The sequence below is a fragment of the Opisthocomus hoazin genome, chromosome 2, assembly GCF_030867145.1.
Source record: "Opisthocomus hoazin isolate bOpiHoa1 chromosome 2, bOpiHoa1.hap1, whole genome shotgun sequence".
NCBI lineage: Eukaryota > Metazoa > Chordata > Aves > Opisthocomiformes > Opisthocomidae > Opisthocomus > Opisthocomus hoazin.
In genome coordinates, this window is record NC_134415.1 from 26,460,616 (window position 1) to 26,478,428 (window position 17,813).

General features: G+C 40.2%; 1 protein-coding gene across 3 annotated transcripts in view; it reads right to left on the reverse strand.

Moving 5' to 3' along the window:
• The window catches only part of KCNH1 (potassium voltage-gated channel subfamily H member 1), a 206,909-nt gene that overhangs the window by 44,514 nt on the left and 144,582 nt on the right, over nt 1–17,813 (reverse strand). Inside the window, exon 11 of one of the 3 annotated variants that reach the window (XM_075412948.1) lies at nt 8,465–8,546. The exons of the other annotated variants lie outside the window; for them this stretch is intronic. Coding sequence (XP_075269063.1) covers nt 8,502–8,546 — 45 coding nt within the window. The 3' untranslated portion in view covers nt 8,465–8,501. Of the gene's footprint in view, nt 1–8,464; nt 8,547–17,813 lie in introns of those variants that run through there. 3 annotated transcript variants of the gene reach the window in all.

Consider the following 17,813-nt stretch of genomic DNA (forward strand, 5'->3'; position numbering starts at 1 on the left):
AACCCTCACCTCCTACCCCGATTAACCAGCCACCCAGCACAGGAAGGAAAAACTCCACTAGCCAGGACAGGTAACAAACGCAATGATTCTCCTGGAGGCTGCAAATTACAATTTTCTCAGAACAAAGTGGGGAAGAGACAATTTTTTTGGATGGCAAATCCTTTCTGAGGTGCTGTGAGGAGCAGCACAGCTATATACTGCAATTTACAGAAAGATTATGAACTGTGACCAAAGCCCATACTCTGCAAGTTAAATCATTTCTTATACAGGACTGAATTTTACCAGAGACCTACTGCAATCAATCACATTCTCAGAGAACAAGAACCGCAGAACATACAGCAGCAGAGCAGCATCTCAAATGGGAAGAGGAAAAGGAAGAAAGAATACAAGGAGAAATTGTCATGACTTTCGTTTTCTGAGAATTATTCTTCCTTTTCACTTGTTTATCTGTGCCAAAATTCTTATTTCTGATACAAAACAGGAAAGCAGGTCCCAAATGCATTATATAAGTGCCTTCATAATATAGTCTTAGAATTATAAAATGAGTGCTTATGAAGATTTTTTCATTTTATTTTGGTGAGAGAAATAATTAATATTAATGCAGGGAGTATGTTATCAATTTATATTCATTTTGCTTGCTGTTAAATTGCTGTAAATTCCCCACTCAATCTTATTACTCATTGCTATTTTCTTGCTCCCGTGGTTGCTGTAGGAGTGAACTCTCAGATGCTGTCTGTCCGCAGCACGTAGCTGTCTCTCAGTCAGCTTTTGAGCATTAACAGTCACGCTCTGATAAATCTGCCATGGTAGGAACGGGATTAGGTCTTATGTTACTTTAGTAGGATCAGAACTAAGCCTTGAATCCTCGCATATGTTACACACACACACAACAGCAAGCAAAATACTTTAAGTGATTCAAATGCCCTGTAGTACCTCAGCTTTGCACCATTTGTTATGTAGACTATGAGGTAATTCAATCAACAGGCGTCTCATGTCGGATGAGTCACGGCACGGGGATGGACACGCGGTTCAAATGAATGATACCAAAAAGGCCCCGCCAAGGTACCACAGCAGAGCCAGGGAGAGCATGGCTGCCCAGGGAAGGCACAGCAAGGGACGCTGAGCACAAAGCCCGCCCTGTCTCCTTGGCTGCTGTCACATACCAGAGGTTGGCCAAAGGAAAGGAGACTGTGATGCCCAGCAAGCAGCTAGAAAGGGCTGACCGCCGAGAACAGTTCAGTGGATGGCAGCAGTGACAACGGCTACAGACTGGTTCCCAGGCTGCGTGCAGGCGTGAGGCTTTTCAGGAATCTCTCTCCACACACTCCCCTGTGCCAAATGCCTGCTCCTACATCCCTGGCCAAGACTCCTTCCAGGGGCACAGGAGAGGACCATAAATGGAGACAACCTGTACATCCATCCTCTATCAAAAGCTTTGTGCATATGCACCCTTATCACATGACTTGGGGAACAGGAAAGCTTCCCATCTCCACGATAGCCCCTATGGTAATTGGTTTTGCATTAGAGAGCCAAACATCTCACTTATCCAGTGACCCAGCTGCAAAGACATTGCCCCTTCCACACAGTACAGAAATGGTGCCAGAGCAAACAGCACATTCCCTGAGATCCCACAGCACGGAACAAAATTTGCCCTGACGACTTCCATTGCAGCTTCTTGTCATGACTCTCCAAAGACAGCTGTGCCTTCAGCACAGACAAGTGTGACCCCCAGGAGGGGCAGAACTGCATCTGTAACATTAAATAACAAGTCACTGGCCATAGCCACCAATATCACTTACTGTGCAAAACCAGAGTTATGTAGAGATAAATTATCATAGCAATACATAAAATAGAAAAGCCTACTTTGTGCAAAACACACAGCAATGGTACAATGTAATGGGCACATCCACTGCTTCGATTTCCAAGGAAATCTAGTTTTCTGACTTTTTAAAGTACTTCAGAAGACAATGGTAGATCCTCTGTCACCTCTAATCAGCTGCAGCTGCAACTCTGGAATGAGCAATGACACCAATGAGTGTAAAATCTAGAGCAGATAACTGCTTGCAGAGTGGACAGTCCATCTGAACATTTGGGAGTCATGTTCTTTTTTTAAAAACTAGCTGATAGAAGCATATAGGCACATGGCAAGACACTGGAGAGAGGTTTCCCTTGACCTAAAATGTATGGCTAGGCTACCCAATTAACATTTCTGTAGTGATCTGTGAAATTGAAGATAAGATGAACTTTGCTGAAACGCTACTGCATTGGGAATCCACTGCTTCGTTATTATAAAGAAGAGTATTCATGTATTTTGTAATGGTTGTATGCTTTATCATATACCTTTAGATAGGAGTGATCATTATAACCACTACTTAACATTTTGCTTAAATCTACTTTGGTCTTAAAATACTCATTTTATAAGAAAACGGGGAATGCTCTTACATGGCACGCAGCTGGCTTGGAGGCACATTCTCTCCCAAAAGCAGTGCCTAATCTCTGTTTTGTCTATTAAGACTAGAAGTGCCATGCAGCTAAACCACATGTAGGCAACAAGTGCCTGAAGATCCATTTGCATTTACACTTTCCGTATTAAAGGAATTATTAAAGAAAAATAATCAGTCAGAAAGGGGTAGTTTTAGATTAAGGACAAATGAAACTTTTTAAAGTTCCCCCTCCCTCCTCAAAAGCTGTTTTTGGCTTCACTTTAAAACTGGCTGAAAGATGTCAGACATGCAAATCCCTTCCCCTGGCACCTGTTCCAAGAGGAGTAGAGCTGCTGCAAAAAGAGGAGGAGAGACCGAAGCTGAGCATCTGCTGCATTAAGTGGGAGCTCTGCGGCCCCTGGAGCACTCCCCGCTCCTTCCAGCCCCATCTGCCCTGTACCACCCCCCCTCTCCTATGAGCTATTGCTGGAAGAGATGGGTCTTCGTCCTTTATTTCTCCTTCCAGTCTCACAGCAGCCTTCTTGGAGCAGAGTCAACTCCCCTCCTGGAAGGTCTATTCCTCTCCTGAATGAGGGAACACCCACCTCGCACACAGTTGTCAGACAAAGCCCTTAAATAGCCCAGGTACTCTTCTTGGTGAGAAACCACCAAGCTGTTGGCTACCACTGCTACAACAGAAACTGCTACTGGACTGGGGACCCATTTAGGAAAATGTCAAAGGGACAGGAGGAAAAGGGCAAGCAGAGAAGAGAGGCTCAGCTCAATCTGATTTGTAAAGCCCTGGGCCGAGTATTGCTGTATTTGCTGTGTCCTTCTTTTGGGACCTGTACGTGTGCAAGGATAAGTCTATGAAATACATGCGCTTTTCTCCAGAAGGCACCTTTTCAGGGAAAACACTCAGTGAACTTCAAGTTAGGAAACTGTGGCTTCAGTTACCATCGCTGTCCCAAACAGCATTAAAACGCCTGTGTGGTTCATCATGTGAGCTACTGCCTGAACATCTCCTCCTGCCTCTTCAGAAAGCAGGAAAGCCTCACTCCGTTTCAGGGGAAGGCAACACCAATGCTTACATTAGACAATGGCAAAAAAATACCCATGTCTGTAGAAAATCAGAGGCAAATCTCATTCAGAAATGAGCACACCACTTGTGTAAGTGTGCAGCATCTAACCGTTAAGCAACACACATTCTTTAGTGTGTCCCCTCAAAAGACCTGAAGCAACTCCCCACTTCTAGCAAACTGTTCTGCAGACGGTCTGCAGATCTTGCAGACAGCAAGATGCTTTCCAGCCTTCCCATAGGACAGGCATGGAGCAGCAACTATTTTCTTCACAGCTCTGTGGCAGGGTTTTAGAGTACGAAAAGACTTAAGACACTGATTTCGTACCACAGAAAGGACCATCAGTATGCTTCTCCATGTGCTGGCTTCTCCAATACATGCTATAGAGATGGTCTTAACAACTGGGGCTCAATTTATTTCCCTTCAAAAAGTAAATGGAAAAGTCTGATGAAAACCAGTTTCTGCTTCTCACAGGAGGCATTTTCAGAACGATCGCACTAGGATGGCTTGCAGCGAGCTTGTATCAGAAGGGCAAAACACCAGGAGAAAGGCTTCCACGATAGGTAAGATCCATTTGCATAAGAAAGTGTGGCTATCCATTTCGTCACCTTTAGTGCAGACCCCAAGGAAGACAAGAAGTAGCCTGGCTGGAGAAATTGCGGTACCTCTATTCAAAAGGTCTAGAGGAAACACCTACTGACACATAACTCAGCACAGGGTCATTACTGCCACCATTTAATTCAAATAATTTCATAAATAACTGTATATACGTCACTTATATTGCATTGGTCAAGCCGATAGCTCTTGCTTATAAAATATAAACAGAGTAGATAACACCAGGATTAGTTCAGTTTCATCCAACTCAGCAGTGTTAGTATTTTTCCATAAAAATGCACTCAGGACTCTGCATTGCAATCACCCAGGCATAACTTGGTTATCATGAACTAATTATTATAGACAGTTTGCAATGGCTACAGATTTCAGTCTCTAGTAAACAGATTAAATCACTGCAAGATGTCTACAGCGATAATCACACAAGACTGTTACAGTGAAAACTCCATTTGCTAGGTCTTTTTCCTTAATGCTCTGAATATCACAGTCAACAAATACTGTAGTGAGGCTGCCTGTAGGACTACCCGTGAACATTCTGTATGAACACAGGGAAAAATGCTGGTATCTTTTGTGGAAGAACAAGGAAAAATGTAGCCTCACTCTCATATTTTTTTCCTCACAGTGACAAAACTGTATCTCAGTGCTACAAGACACAGTAAGTTAAAGGAAGTTCATCTTCTCGCCCTGCACAGGTGGTCAGAAAGAACAACTATGAGCCAACACACAGGGCAAGAGAGAGAGTGGACAGCCTATGGTAGTATAGGACACTGCTGGTAAGCAACAGCATTGCCAATGATCTGTCAGCCAGTCTGCAGTGATGTAAATGAAGCCCCATTTCACTGATGGTTATTTTTCTACCTGGGCCTCATCATTCTCCCGTAAATTCTTTCCTGGAATTTACTGGAACTGACATCAGCCACAGAGGCAAAAAGCAGGCACACTACCCATGCAAACCTTTTCCAAAGCAATTCTTTGCTCCTGGTGCATCTGGCATCTCCAACTGACTGACAATAAATCAGAGCTGTTGGCGGAGTCAAGGACTGTTTTAAATGCCATTGTCTGTAAAAACTCCTAGCAATTTACTGGTGCTATGCTCCAATGAATGGAAGACAACAGTGTCGAAATGCATTTTAGAGTGACACCTTTACTGTCAGTATTTTGTAAACAATGTTGAGGCTGGCCTGGCTATCAAAAAGGAGCCTGTAAATATTTTGTTACAGAATTTATTGCAAGGATTTTATAAATAAATAAATAACTGTATATACACAGAAATTGCAATGAAACATCTTGGTTGATTTTGTCCAGTCCCTTTGCTCTTTGAAGTAAAATTCAGGCTTGTAGGAACCTCACAGTACTGTCACAGCATTCAGTTGGAAACAGCTATTTTGCACCATTTGCTTTGATGATCCCCCGACGAAGTTTCGGTTTGCTCTCAAAAAAAACCTAAACTTGATGCAAAGTTCCAGAAATTAGTGAGACACATCTGCAGATCCTGAATTATAGATTTTGCTAATATTCAAAAAGGAAAAGGCAGAAGCAGATTATGTACACAATGAACTAGCAGTTTTCTGCCTTGATCTTAACCCGAGGGTTGAAACCAGACTGGCCAGCTAATCCAAGATTCACAAGAGTTTCCTAGATCCACTTTTATGAAGAGGACAAAAAAAATAAATGCAATCAAGTCCAATGGAACTTGTTTTTATCACTCAATTGCCTAGAAATTACCAGGTACATTCACAGTACTGTTGGAAACCTATTATCATTAACAACCATATTGATTTCCATTTACAAAGATTTCTCTGAAAGAGATAATGGCCAGGTTTGACTAGACAATTCTCTTTTAACAACACATAGAAATCTGTGGCATTACGACCCTCTACTCAACAGCTTGTTCTCTACCTATGTTATGAGTGAAAGACATAGTAAAGGAACACTTGCTCTTCTTGTATTTCATGATTTCTGGTATAATTCATGTGACGGCAGTGCTTTTTCCTTTACTGCCCTTCCAGCATGACTTAAATCTTACTTGGAAGAACGGTATTCAATATTTCTGTCTGCTCAAGCTGTGTGTAAACAAATGACAACCACTAAAACCATCAAGTTCTCTGTTTGTTAAGATGACAACCAAGTAACAGTTCTGGTTTTGTGATGTACACATCTGAAAAGGGCCCATTGGTATTGTTCTGCTCATTTAAAAGAGGAGGCTGTGATCTCTGAGGCACGATGCTGCAGGGGAAACCTTCGTGTAACCTAGGTGTCCCGTTCAGGTTTCATCAAAATATTGGAATAGATGGCGTCACCCTGCCACGAGCCCAGTCGCACAATGGAGCAGGTGTCCAAAGAGTAGCAGAGCTGGTCAAGGGTGCTGATCCCACACAAAAAAAGACAACAACTGTTGTTGTGACATTTTGTGACTTCTGCTTAGTCCCCAGATCCGTCAGTTCTGAACTATTTGAGGGTAGAAGCGCAGCTATCGGGAGAAGATTTGACCGCACCTCTGCTAAGTCAGCGGACAGTATGCTTCCTTCTAGAAGCAAATGATAAAGAAATTATGGATCTTCCTATGACTACCTCTAAAATAAAACTTGTGACATATAAATATGAAAGCACAAACCAGCAACAGCGTCACAATATTCAACATGGATAATTTGCCAGCAACTCCTAGACTCTAATTTGAGAAGGAAATAATATATTTAAATTACATTGCAGCTTCAACAGTTCATAACAGATTTCTCTCAATTATATGACAAAAAGCTTTTTCTTAGTTCTTTTATAATGCTTATTTGCCTTTTAACTAGTTTTCCTGCAGGCATATACTATAAAGGCATAAAGGCAAATTTTTAAGCTGCAACACATGAAAAGCTGTGTGCCTGCAGCTACCTTAATGTTATTCTTTATTGAAGTCAGCATCATCAAATTTATTCTTTTATCATTCATAATCTTCAAATAGCTGATACAACTGCACTAAGATCCAAACACTTTTATTTCCAATGCATCCAGGATCAAGCCATTTATTTTGCTTGACTGCTGACAGTCCTACACAGTAATAGAAAACATTTTTGATTAGCTGAACTAAAGCACCCTTCTAGCAAATGAACCCTTGATGAAGGTGTCATTTTCTACCATTCACTGAATTTGCTGGAGTTCTCAATATTTAAAGTTGCTAAGACTGATAGTTGGTTTGGGCTGGAATTTTATTCTTTATACCTATTTGTATCACACATTATAAATTATTGTTTTGATCCTGAATGCAACACCTGGAATGGGGCCACAGAAATATTTCAGTTGTTGTAGATTCAAAGATTTACCTTATCTGCTTCTCTGTCCAATATGGAGCCACAAAGATCTTACCCTCTAGCATTCCTGGGATCATATTTTTCACTGTTTTAAGCCAAGATCTTGAATTAGAATCATAGAATGCTTTGGGTTGGAAGGGATCTTATAGATCGTTGAGTTCCGACCCCCCCGGCCATGGGCAGGGACATCTTCTACTAGACCAGGTTGCTCAAAACCCCATCCAACCTGGCCTTGAACACTTCCAGGGAGGGGGCATCCACAACTTCTCTGGGCAACCTGTTCCAGTGCTTCACCACCCTCATGGTGAAGAATTTCTTCCTAATATCTAATCTAAATCTACCCTCTTTCAGTTTAAAACCATTACCCCTCATCCTATCATTACAGCCCCTGATAAAGAGTCCCTCCTCGTCTTTCCTGTAGGTCCCCTTTAAGAACTGGAAGGCTGCTACAAGGTCTCCCCAGACCCTTCTCTTCTCCACGCTAAAGAATCCAAATTCTCTCAGCCTGTCCTCACACAGGAGGTGCTCCAGTCCCCTGATCATCTTTATGGCCTTCCTCTGGACCTGCTCGAGCAGGTCCATGTCTTTCTTATGCTGGGGCCCCCCGAGCTGAACACAGTACTTCAGATGGGGCCTCATGAGAATGGAGTAGAGGGGTAGAATCACCTCCCTCAACCTGCTGGCCACGCTTCTTTTGACTTCTGTTCTTCTGTGAAAAATTCCCTAGTCATCCTCCCCTCCATCAGAGCCATTCAAAACTTTGACTTACTTAACGCCTACACCATCAATTGCAGTGATCCTCTCTGGTTATGAGACACAAACCAAGCATTATTCTCTGCTTTTTTTCTCCTACTAGAATTACATCAGACTTATGATGCTGTCAGAGGACAAAGTTGGACCTTTCCTAATGACTACACATAGAATCAATAAAACCCTAAAAACAGATTATCCAAATAATTCTATAAAAGTACCTTTTCTATTCTAGAAGTCCATTTTTGCTAAACACACTCTACAAATATTGGGTCTTACCTCTCGTAACAGCTCAACACTGAGATCTGCATTATCAGCGCTCTGTGCTGCAGGCTTTAGACCTATTCAGGAAGGTTTGTACAGTAGAACAGGAGTAGGCCAGTGGGCTGTGGGGCAACAGAAAGCAAAAGTAACCCTATGTGATTGAAACATAAAGGCAAACTCAGCCACAAGTGAAGAGTACTGTAGTGTCATTAGCCTATGTCAAATGTGCACGAAAACGTGGAGGAGATTGCCCCTACAGTTAGCTAAGCACAGACACTACCTCCACCTTTATAATCTTTATAGAGAGTTGAGAAATCTTCTCCTCCTCTCTCCCATCCTTCCCTTCATGTCAGCCATGGGCCTTTCTACACCAGACATTCCCTGAAACCACTGCTCATGTCCTGTGCCCAATTTGAACAGGAAGACACTTTTCCCCTTCCCTCAGAGGAAAAGGAATATTTCAAACACAAAGCAGCACAGATCTTCCAAAATCCCTCAGAGAAACTCATGGCCTCTCCCCAGTTCTGTTCATCTTTGATACTCTCCCTCGCAAATGCTGTGAGCCCAAGGAGCAGGGACTGCACGTTTGGGGACTGTTGGTGGTCCTCAGCCGAGGTTCCTGGACACTACCCCACCATAGGGAACAATGGAAGAAGAGATGACCTTTGTGATTAAGGAATATTTCCATTTCCCTCTGACATTTAATTGTCCACAGTCGCCTTTTCTTGGTTGTGAATGCTATTCTAAACATCAGCTCCTTGTTGCATTAAATGCTTGGTCGTTCCCAGAACTAGCAAACTCCTGCAATGTTTTGCTTCCAAGGCAGAGCACAGGTTCTGTAAAATGAATGGAAACAAAAAGCAGATTTGGGGGGCAGGGATGCAGAAGGGAATAGGAAGAGGTGTTCCCTACAGTGAACAGTTCATATAGGTAGACTTCTGTGTTTTTCTATCTAGAAGATGATAGCAATGCTTTTGGGGGGTACTAACAAGATCACTGTTAAAAATGTATTAGGAACAGCATCTCTTTTGTTTGTTGGGTCATGCTTTAAACACATCAAATAAAAATCAATTCATTTTGCAATCAATGGAGAAAGAAATCATAAAACATCTTTTCACCATTTCTTCACCAGGAATACTTCCACATCACCAAAACATTACAGCATACACCCCAAGTTAGCACACAAAATCTACCATTTTTAATGAATGTTGTGCTAAGATTGCTTTTTAGTGGGGTAAACTCACCAAGATAAAGACTGTTACTGTTGTGGCAGCCACCGTATAAATCAGAGATTCCTTGCACATTGACCTCTCCAGTCATGGGTAAGTGACAGAGAATCATTTATCCTTTCAAATGCCAGATTTCTTAAAATCTGAGCTGGGGTACTTGTATTTTCTGAGACATGTTCAAATCCCACTGTAATAAAGCCCATTTAAAATTAGCTAATAACACACCTCTGTCATGAGTCTAACTCTTTTCTTTCAAGAGGAGTTAGAAAAACTTCCCGTATTGCAATACTGCAACCTTATCAACAAAGCTAATTCTTAATAAGCTGTTATTCTTACTGTTTGAAATCCATTAATATGACAATTTAAATACAACTTACATTATTTTTGCATTTTAAAATGCTGCTTTAGAGAATTTATTAAGTTACAATCAAATGAGGATCTAGCCCAGGCTACAGAATACACCATCTGACAGCAAAATGGCACAGCCTAAAAACATATTAATTTTTCTTTCTACTCTGTAAGAGAAAGATTTTGCCTCTTTTAATTGTCTTAAATTAAGACAAAACAAACAAAAACCTCTTAGCTTAATCTCCTTGTGTCAAGGAATCACATTAGAGGTAGATACAAATCAGTGTTACCTTCTCAATCTCTTTCCTTTGCCCAGGCCAGACAGCCTATTGGCAAGCAGCAGATTTAGCACAGGGAGGTGACTCGCAGACATCCCACTACTGTATGATCATGCAGAAGAAGATGCAGTGGCATCAGCTCAAATTGCTTATGTGTGGAAGCAATTATAACTAAGAGCACAATAAGGCAGTTAGTAGATGTATTTATGTAATAATTCAGAGGCGATGAATGCAAAAACACAGGTAGGACATTTGCTGCAAAAGCTACTTGACTTGATGTCTCAAGGCTGACAAAAGCCAAGCAATTAGGCGTACACAGAAGGAAGCCATGCTGGAACAAATGCTGAAAGTGGAAGGCTTATAGACATCTCAAGTCAAAGACTCTCCCACAACTGGGCATGAAGATATGTACACACAGACATGTCTGCGTACTAACACGAAGATTTGAGAGGGCAAAGGAAGGAGGTGTGAAGAAGAGAAATGCCAAACATACTTTTTGGTCCCGTCTGGCCGTCCCAGCACCTCTGGCTTGGAAACACTGTGAAACAGAACTGACTCAGCAGGTTTCAGTCTTTGCACCTCAAGTGCAAACACCCTCACACATGCACAGTCCTAAGGGCCCATGCAATTCCTCCAATAACATGGAATAAACAGAGCAATAAAACAATTCTAGCCAGCAGGACAGGGGAACGTAGGCTTGCAGGGCAATGACAGCTCCTCCAAGCCTAATCCTGAGCTGTCACAGACAACTGCATCCTCTCCGTCAGCTTAACAAGTTCTGTCTTGGACCTACTTTGACTTTTTTTTCCCTCTTTAAAAGCCGGTTTCAATATCTCATCCTTTCAATAATTAGAAACCTTATTCTGAATTCCATCAAAATTTCTCCATGATCAGTGTAGATTTATTTGGCATAAGCCTTACTCTTTCTTTAGTAAGCAATGGTCCTGAAGTCCCATTTTATTCGTCTTGGAGTTCACCACTGTAATATTTTATATCAAAAGCAATGCTATGCCATTCTCTGCTTTCAAATTAAAGAAAACATATTGGCAGAAAATTGTTTGACCACCAACTCTAAAAGGGTTGGAAGAACAGTTTGTCTTAGAAGACGAGCACACGAAAAACAAAGATTACTGATGGATGCCATATTGACCTTGAATCAGCCTGCGAAACATTCATCATGGCCAGGAAAACACTTTCCAACAGCCAATTTTGGCAGCAAGGGCAGGCTCCCAGCTGGCAGTAAGGTTGCTCCATATCTGTTAAGAAGCAGTACCCTGTTTCCTATTACTTGGAAATTGTTGGGAATTCTCCAGAGTTTCTCCAGGTAGCTTTTGGTTTTTTTGGTACTATCATACTGTTTACTTACAAAAGAAGGACCACAATCATGAAAACATCTTGTCACAATATGTTTGTTTGTTATTCAAGTAAATACAGTAGGTTGAATTAAAAAAAGGTTTAGGGTATTTAATATTAATATATCAGTAGGTCTAGTAGAATTTCTATTTAGTCCTTTAATCAGATGCCTACAAAAGTTAACTGCACATGCATAAATATATATATGTTATACTTCTGTGTCAAGTAAAACATAGTTTTGCTATGAGTGTATGCCTACATCTTTACAACAGAATAACAAAATACATTTCTTTGAAAACCTTCTCCTACGCATAATCTTTAATGAAAGTCCTCTGGCTTGTGACTAGATTCTTTTTCCTTTCCCTTATTTCATACTGAGGCAGATATTTTATAAATAAATGTTATAGCAAACAAATATAAAAATTTTAATATAATTTTAGTGCTTTAAAAATTACAGCCTAATTAAAATAAAAATAAAACTGTTGATTTAAAAGATGTTGGTTATATATAAAACACTATCTACAAAAACCTTGAAATGTAATACTAAGAAGGGTATAAAATAATCTCATTGCTTTTTCCCTCTTCATAACAGCGAGAAGACCATGCTATCAACAATATTATTGCTTACTATCATTAAAATGCCATGAGAATAGCTTTGGAATTCACAAGATTAAAACCCCCAAATACCCTGCTTTTTCGGTTTTGTATCATACACATTTCCAAAGATTTATAATTGTGGGATTCCTAAACGTATGAGTTGGATTTCTTGCATAGATGCTTGTCTCCAGGAATTGTGCCATTGGGGGAAAGAGCACCAAATGGAGTCTTTTCATGAAATTACAGGAGCTGGCAAGCGCTGTGACTCTCGCTATTTTATTGTGAATCTTAAACTATAAAGGGGGGGGTTTTAATGGCCTAGTTCTCAGAACCAAATGGTGCTTGCAAATGAAAATACTTTCAACACACAAAAAGAAAGAACGAGCTGTTGGTCTACAATGGTAGGTTGGCTAGCACTCAGAGGTGTTAGTTTAAATGTATAGTTAAAAAATTCTTCACGATCATGTGAAATGAGATTTCTGGCCCATCCAGAACCCTTCACCTTATACCATCCGCTCTACCTCTCCTGTCTCACAAAGGCAGCTCTGCCCCCACCTTCGACTTCAGCAGAAGAGATGCATGCTGCCAAACATCGGGCAAGTGCACTTTTTTCTTCGACTCTTTCATTAATATCTCTCATTTTCCTTACACTGTAGTAAAGGTAGAAAACCAGTCAAATACAAGCCACTCATCATCCAGAGTCAGTGTAAAGAAACACTGCTGGAAATTAAGAAGTAAAAAAGAGTACATGCTTTTTTAACAGACGCAAACAGTAGAAGTCCATCAGCAAAAGGAAAAACCACTGAGAATTATCACAGCTTCAGAATCTGAAAAATTCAAAGCAACCAAAGGGAGAAAAGCAAATAGCTTGGGGAGTATGTCTGCAGCTTCGTTACACCTCACTCAAGCAACTAAGCCAGCTTCAAGTGGGTTTAGAATAGGGAAGTGCACTTTGGCTGTAAAGACCATTCAGAGCAAAACACAGTTTTGCACTAGGATTAGATTTCATGCAGCATCCACATCTCAGCGTAACCTGGAGGCTACACAGCAGCAGATGACAGAAACAAATTGGGGACGGAAGAGCAGTAAAAGAGGAAGAGCTTTATCCCATGTCATTGGTGTGCTGCTCTCCGTCTGTGGCTGCTTTGGGACTTTTTCAGCAGATCTCAGCTAGGATCAGACTTCTCTACAATTCCAAGTCTGTTTCACCCTTTCTAAAAATTAAAAATGTAAAGTAAATACCAAAAAGCAAACCATTTATATTGCAATACTTTGATTTTACTTTTCCCTGCTTTGAGAAATTCTCAGCACTAAGGCTTTTAAAATAAATCAAAGAGAATTACAATGATGTAAGCAAAATCATGGGTTTCACTGTAGAAAAACAAAGTCAACTAAGCACCTGAAAACCGAACTGAGTGCTCTGATAATAAATTGTACAATGAATGGAACTGAGTAAAAGTAGGTTGCTACACAATTTTAAATACCATGACAAAGTACATTTGGAAAAGAAACAAATTAAAGCCATTTCTACTAACATCAATGACTTCTCTTCCACAGGAATTACTCAGACAAGTTGCTCATCCACGTTCCCAAGGCTAATCAGCGTCTCTAACATATCTAGAGGACACCATGGAAAATGTCATTCAGCAGACAGATGTGCAAGAAGGGAATAGGGGCTGGCAACGGAGGAGCCAGTGCTGGAGTTGCTGTCATGGGGGAAGGAGGAGGAGCAGGGTCAGGCTACAACAAGTAACGTAGAGTGGTCACCACCCCCAGGGTCTGAAATCTGGAGCATCTGTATAAAGAATGTATTGCTTTGATGCTGTGGGGGAAACACTAAAGCACTTATCAGCCGAAGTCTTACAACCAGCTTCCTTATCGCTTCTGGTTGTACAGCAAGGTGTTAACAAGACCATACTCCACACAGTCTTGTGTGGCCTGGGACCTGACCATTTTCCATTGAAAGATCTATTTTACTCAGAATATTCTCCAAAAACACTTGAAGCAGCTCGTTCACTTCAACTCGCTCCCTTCTCCACGTTCAGCAGCTCACCAAAGCTCTGGTTCAACAACAGCAAAAGATGGTCCAGGTCACTGTTCATTTCGTACAACTTTTTTCAGTATCATTGACAAAACAACTCATTCTAATACTACTGACTACATCCAAATGTAATGAATTCATTACAGATTTCGTTTCATAAATAACCATTTTGCTCTTGCACTATTAGATGCTTTTAGAAGTAATAAATCAATTCATAAACACAGCAAGTGGCTTTCTTTTTCAGTGCTGACGAGGTACAAATTCTGTTAATTTTAGATGTCAAAGTCTATCATTAAACTAGTAGGCATATTCTGCATAATAAATACCCAACCATCACCCTTAATTCCAGTTTAATGTTTGCGCTATGACACTGCATTTACTTTTTCAAAAAAAAGGTTGTTGAAAATTGTCCCAGCTGTGACCAGTTATCCTGAAAGAAATGAGAAAATAAAATGACACTGTCAGATTGATTTTATTTCATTCTTTATGTTTTAATAATTCTACTTTCTTTTTTCTGTATGAATCTTTTTGTTCTTCACTGGAATGTTCTGATGGGAAATCACAGAACATACACGTTGGCAAAAAACTTGTAGGCAAGTTGTTAAAAAAATGGTAAGAACAGCAATAAATACGCAATTTAATCGCAATGTATGTGCAACTATGAAACAACTGCGTGCTTTATTCTGTCTGGAAATGCTGATTTCCAAACACTGAGGTAAGTAACAAGGTTCTAGAAGGACATTTCTATCCCATAGCAAAATGGATGTTCCCATTCCAGCAACATGAAGTATTTTTTCCTTTGGGATCAGCGAAGGAAAAACTGTAACCCAAACACTCAAAACTGGAGAGAAACTAAGCAGTTTGCCTTTTTAGAGGTATGCCCAGCAGATTTGAAACAGCCCACTCTGGGAGGAAAGTGCTTCAGAATGGCATCGTCAGGTTATACCAAACTATTCATATTTGAGCCCCTTTTTCTCTGCGTTGGTTTCTATATCTATTTCAGACAAGTATTTTCATATTCTCAAAGACCTAAGGTTGAACTTGGCTGTTAAACTTCTTCCTCTATACCGAAGAATATGCTTCTCTATCAAAGGCTTATAAAAATCACCTCAAAGAAGTTGACACCTATCTGCAGCACAGAATAACACAAACAGAAATCTAATCTGACGCTTTCGTTTCTGAAATTCTCAATGGCGTAACTCAGATGCAACCAAGAGAAAGGTGGCAAATAAATTTGCCCATCATGAACATTTTATGATCACTTGAAGTTTGAGTCATGTTACAGGCCATATACTTTTCAGAACTGGACAAATTAAATATGTCAGATATGTTCAAAAATATTGTTAAAAAAACTGAATTAGCCCAGAATTATTTTGGAGAAGTAGGGAAATATTTTTTTGTGGTTTCAAAAGATGTTCCCCAATAGTACTTTCCTGTATAATTTCTGCCCTACTCCTCGTAAGATTTATGGAAGGAGTCTGGGTTGATGGGGTTTTAGGACAAAAGGAACTAATATATACTATATAGCTAATAAAAGGTAACTAATATATGCAGCATATATGTTCTAAGTGCTAACCTTACTATGAAGATTTATTTTTAACAGTTACTTTTTCAAACTGCCTAACTCCCTAATTTTACTGACTAAAAAACAATTGAAACTGGGAAAAGGATTTTTTTCCCCTCCTTCCAAATTCTTTCTTTTTTTCAGCATTCCTGTTTGCTTGTTTTCTATTACATGATAATTCTCAAAAGGATGTTTTCAGCTAGAAATGTTTTTTTCTTTTAAAATTTCCAAGGAGATATGTGACCTTTTTAGTCATCTGCAGTATTGAATTTATGAAGAAAATGCTAGGTTATAGCTGCAGCCATTCTCACAGCTCAGACCAAGTCTGATTTCTGCTACCTGGTGATAACGCACTAACTTCCCGGAAGAGATCACTGCCTAACATTACACTGTTCATCATCTCACAGATGCTGATCAAGCTTTCAGTTTAATGAGTGGTTACCTTCAAGTAAAATAAATTTCCAATTTAAAAAAAAAAGTAATAAATTAAAGGTTTGTATCAAAGGAGGTAGAATACAGTCTGTACACTGCAGAATATAGTCTGTAGACATAAGTTCTTTGGTATATGCTCTTCACTATACATTGTTCAAAAAAGCATAATGTTGCCCTAAGAAAAATCATGTGGAATCTTCAATGAAGGTCGCTGTAGTGGTGGCTGAGCCACCTTGTCTCTGCATCCAAGAGGCGTGCAGATCCATTGCATGGAGAGGAGGTGGTCAACTCATGTCCTGCCAGTGAGAAGAACACAGGTAGCACGATCCAGCGAAAACATACGGTTTTCCATTGCTGCTCATGTACATGCATTAAGCAGAGTCAAATGGCTGCTAAGCATGATGACTATCGACCATACTTCTGTACGGCATTTTGGCAGATGAGAGTGCTAAACTTTAGACACAGGTAAATGTATTCACCATGGATAGGAAAATGCTTAAGAGCAGCAACAAAACAAATATCTTATTTGCATTGACTATCTCACATATTTCTTCACCATGCCATGGAAACCGAAGTTCACATATGTCCTGGTTTTGGCTGGGATACAGTTAATTTTCCTCCTAGTAGCTGCTGTGATTTGAATTTAGTACTAGAAGAATGTTGATAACACTGATGTTTCCAGTTGTTGCTATAAATCAAGGACTATTTGCAGTTTCTCGTATTCAGCTAATGAGCAGGTGTGCAGGAGCTGGGAGGCAGCACAGCCAGACAGACAGCCAAGTTGGCCAGTGGAAATAATCCATACCATAGACGTCATGCTCAGTTTATGAATGGAGTTGGCTGGGGGGCAGAGAGCTTTTGGCTTTTTGGTTTTCCCAGAGTTTTCAAATCCTTTCTTGGCTAGGAGTTTGAACCTTTTTTTGGGCTGCAAATCAGTCATAGGGTGGTGAGAAAAACTGTATTGTATATAGTTTGTTTTGCATATTCATTATTACCATTGTTATTATCATTAGTAGTAGTAGTAATATTAGTGTTAGTATTTACTCTGTTGTCGTATTAAACTGTCCTTCTCTCAGCCCATGAGTTTCCCCTTTTATCCATTTCTCCTCCCCATCCTACTGGGAGGGAAGGGGAGGGGTGAGTGAGCGGCTGTCTACTACGAGTTGCCTGCTGCTGGGTTAAACTACGATGTCTTCAGTATAATTTTAATTCTCTGCAAACACAATTCTGAATGGTATAGAGCTGTGATATTCCAACTTCAGTCTTCATATATGCAAAATCATTTACATTGGCTGCCATCAGGTTGTTGAAAATAGAAAAGGGAAAGAACTGCCCAACCATCTATTCCATTTCTAAGCCAAGGAAAGGTTTTTCTTTGTTGGGTTTGGGGGTTTTTTACAGTATATTGTTCAATGATCTGCCCAGAATAGATGGGCACTGTGATTTACATTTCTTTTGTGGCACTTTTAATGAACTAATTATTTCTACCAGTAACAACCTAGATAGTGCTTGATATTCTTCTTGCTATAGGAAATAATTTGCATAAA